Source organism: Penaeus japonicus, unplaced genomic scaffold, assembly GCF_977035675.1.
Source record: "Penaeus japonicus unplaced genomic scaffold, GWHDUDI00000001_assembly GWHDUDI00000030, whole genome shotgun sequence".
Classification (NCBI taxonomy): domain Eukaryota; kingdom Metazoa; phylum Arthropoda; class Malacostraca; order Decapoda; family Penaeidae; genus Penaeus; species Penaeus japonicus.
In genome coordinates, this window is record NW_028234432.1 from 28,255,790 (window position 1) to 28,258,289 (window position 2,500).

At 51.3% G+C, this 2,500-nt stretch overlaps 1 protein-coding gene across 3 annotated transcripts in view; it reads right to left on the bottom strand.

Moving 5' to 3' along the window:
* The window catches only part of LOC122259171 (uncharacterized), a 14,682-nt gene that overhangs the window by 6,857 nt on the left and 5,325 nt on the right, over positions 1-2,500 (bottom strand). For all 3 annotated transcript variants that reach the window (XM_043025756.2, XM_086555242.1, XM_043025755.2), the window contains exon 4: positions 1,645-1,854. In XM_043025756.2, the coding sequence (XP_042881690.2) occupies positions 1,645-1,854 (210 nt within the window). The remainder of the gene's footprint in view (positions 1-1,644; positions 1,855-2,500) is intronic.

Sequence of the window (2,500 nt, forward strand, 5' to 3'; positions counted from 1 at the left end):
TAATAAAAAAAAAATTACTAATAACAATATTAAAACTGAAAAGAATAATAATGATAATGATGGCAGTGCATAAAGCAAGGACCACACCAACATAACTCAAAAACTCTCCACCTACTTCTTAGCCCTTCTCAACATGCCCAAAGGTGGAACAAGACAAGACAAAAACAAAAATATTAATAATAATGATGATAATAATATGGCAAATAAGATGAATTCAAAAAAGATGTCAAATAAAAAGGAAGAAAAGGAGACAGAAGAGGACAGAAGAGGAGAAGAAGGAGGAGGAGGAGGAGGAGGAGGAGGAGGAGGAGGAGGAGGAGGAGGAGGAGGAGGAGGAGGAGGAGGAGGAGGAGGAAGAGGGGGGGGCAGGGGGGGAGGAGAAGTAGGGGAGAGGAGGGGAGGAGGAGGGGAGGAGGAGGGGAGGAGGAGGGGAGGAGGAGGGGAGGAGGAGGAGGAGGAGGAGGAGGAGGAGGAGGAGGAGGAGGAGGAGGAGGAGGAGGAGGAGGAGGAGGAGGAGGAGGGGGGGGAGGAGGGAGAGGAGGAGGAAGAGAAGAAAAAAAGAATATGGCAATGAAGAAAAGAAGATGAGGAAAAAGACAAAGAAAATGATGGAGAAGAGGGAGAATGCAAAGAAGAAATACTGGCAGCTAATAAGAAAAAGAGGAAGCAGTAGAGTAATGAACAGAAAAGATGACAAATAAGAAGATAGTGAAGGAAGAGAAAAACAAGGAGGAAAAGGAGTAAGAAGAAGAGGAAGAGGAGGAGGAGGAAGAGGAGGAGGAGGAATAGGAGGAGGAGGAGGAGGAGGAGGAGGAGGAGGAGAAGAAGAAACAAGAATAGCCTAAAAAACAAAAGACAATAACAATGACAACGAGAACAGAAGAACAATGATGAAGAGGAAGAGGTGGAGGACAGAGAAAGGAGGAAGGAGAAAGCATGAAAGAGGCAGTGGTGGAAGAAGAAGAAGAAGAAGAAGAAGAAGAAGAAGAAGAAGAAGAAGAAGAAGAAGAAGAAGAAGAAGAAGAAGAAGAAGAAGAAGAAGAAGAAGAAGAAGAAGAAGAAGAAGAAGAAGAAGAAGAAGAAGAAGAAGAAGAAGAAGAAGAAGAAGAAGAAGAAGAAGAAGAAGAAGAAGAAGGAGGGAGGAGGAGGGAGGAGGAGGGAGGAGCAGGAGGAGCAGGAGGAGCAGGAGGAGCAGAAGAAGGAGGAGGAGGAGGAGGAAGAAGGAGGAGGAGGAGCAGGAAGAGCAGGAAGAGCAGGAAGAGCAGGAGGAGGAGGAGGAGGAGGAGATGGAGGAAGAGATGGAGATGGAGATGGAGATGGAGGAGGAGGAGAAAAAGGAGGAAGAGAGAGAGGAGGAGGAGAAAGAGGAGGAGGAGAAAGAGGAGGAAGAGAAAGAGGAGGAAGAGAAAGAGAAAGAGGAGGAGGAGGAGGAGCAGAAGGAGAAGGAGGAGCAGAAGGAGGAGAAGGAGCAGAAGGAGCAGAAGGAGCAGGAGGAGGAGGAGAAGGAGCAGGAGGAGGAGGAGAATGAGAATGAGTAGGAGGACAAGAATAAGGAGAAAGCGAATTAGAAAGAGAAGGAGAGGGAGAAGAAGAAGGAGAGTGAGAAGGAGAATAAGGAGGAGGAGTACAATTAGGGGAACTAACCTTCCCAAAGGTCCAGGGCTGGCAGAAGATGGCGACACAGCCCTCGAAGGCAACTGGGTAGGCATCGTGGCCTCGGCATCTGACACGGAAGTGTGCATGGCTCCTCGAGTCATGGTTGCTACGGCGGAAGAGGAAGTCCAGGTGGCAATGAGTGTCCACAAAGCCCGGCCAGAAGTGCTCACTCTGCAGCACAAGGGGGTCGTAGGCAAGCTGCGGGAGGTAGAGGGGGAGGATAAAAGGGGTAGGGAGGTGGGAGAGGGATGAGGAGAGATGGGGTGGGTAGGTGGGAGAGCAAGGAGAGAAGAGGATGGAGGGAAAGGAGAGGGGAGGATGGAGGGAAAGGAGAGGGGAGGATGGAGGGAAAGGAGAGGGGAGGATGGAGGGAAAGGAGAGGGGAGGATGGAGGGAAAGGAGAGGGGAGGATGGAGGGAAAGGAGAGGGGAGGATGGAGGGAAAGGAGAGGGGAGGATGAAGGGAAAGGAGAGGGGAGGATGGAGGGAAAGGAGAGGGGAGGATGGAGGGAAAGGAGAGGGGAGGATGGAAGGGGAAGGAGAAGGGAGGATGGAAGGGGAAGGAGAGGGGAGGATGGAGGGAAAGGAGAGGGGAGGATGAAGGGAAAGGAGAGGGGAGGATGAAGGGAAAGGAGAGGGGAGGATGAAGGGAAAGGAGAGGAGAGGATGGAGGGAAAGGAGAGGGGAGGATGGAGGGAAAGGAGAGGGGAGGATGGAGGGAAAGGAGAGGGGAGGATGGAGGGAAAGGAGAGGGGAGGATGGAGGGAAAGGAGAGGGAAGGATGGAGGGAAAGGAGAGGGGAGGATGGAGGGAAAGGAGAGGGGAGGATGGAGGGAAAGGAGAGG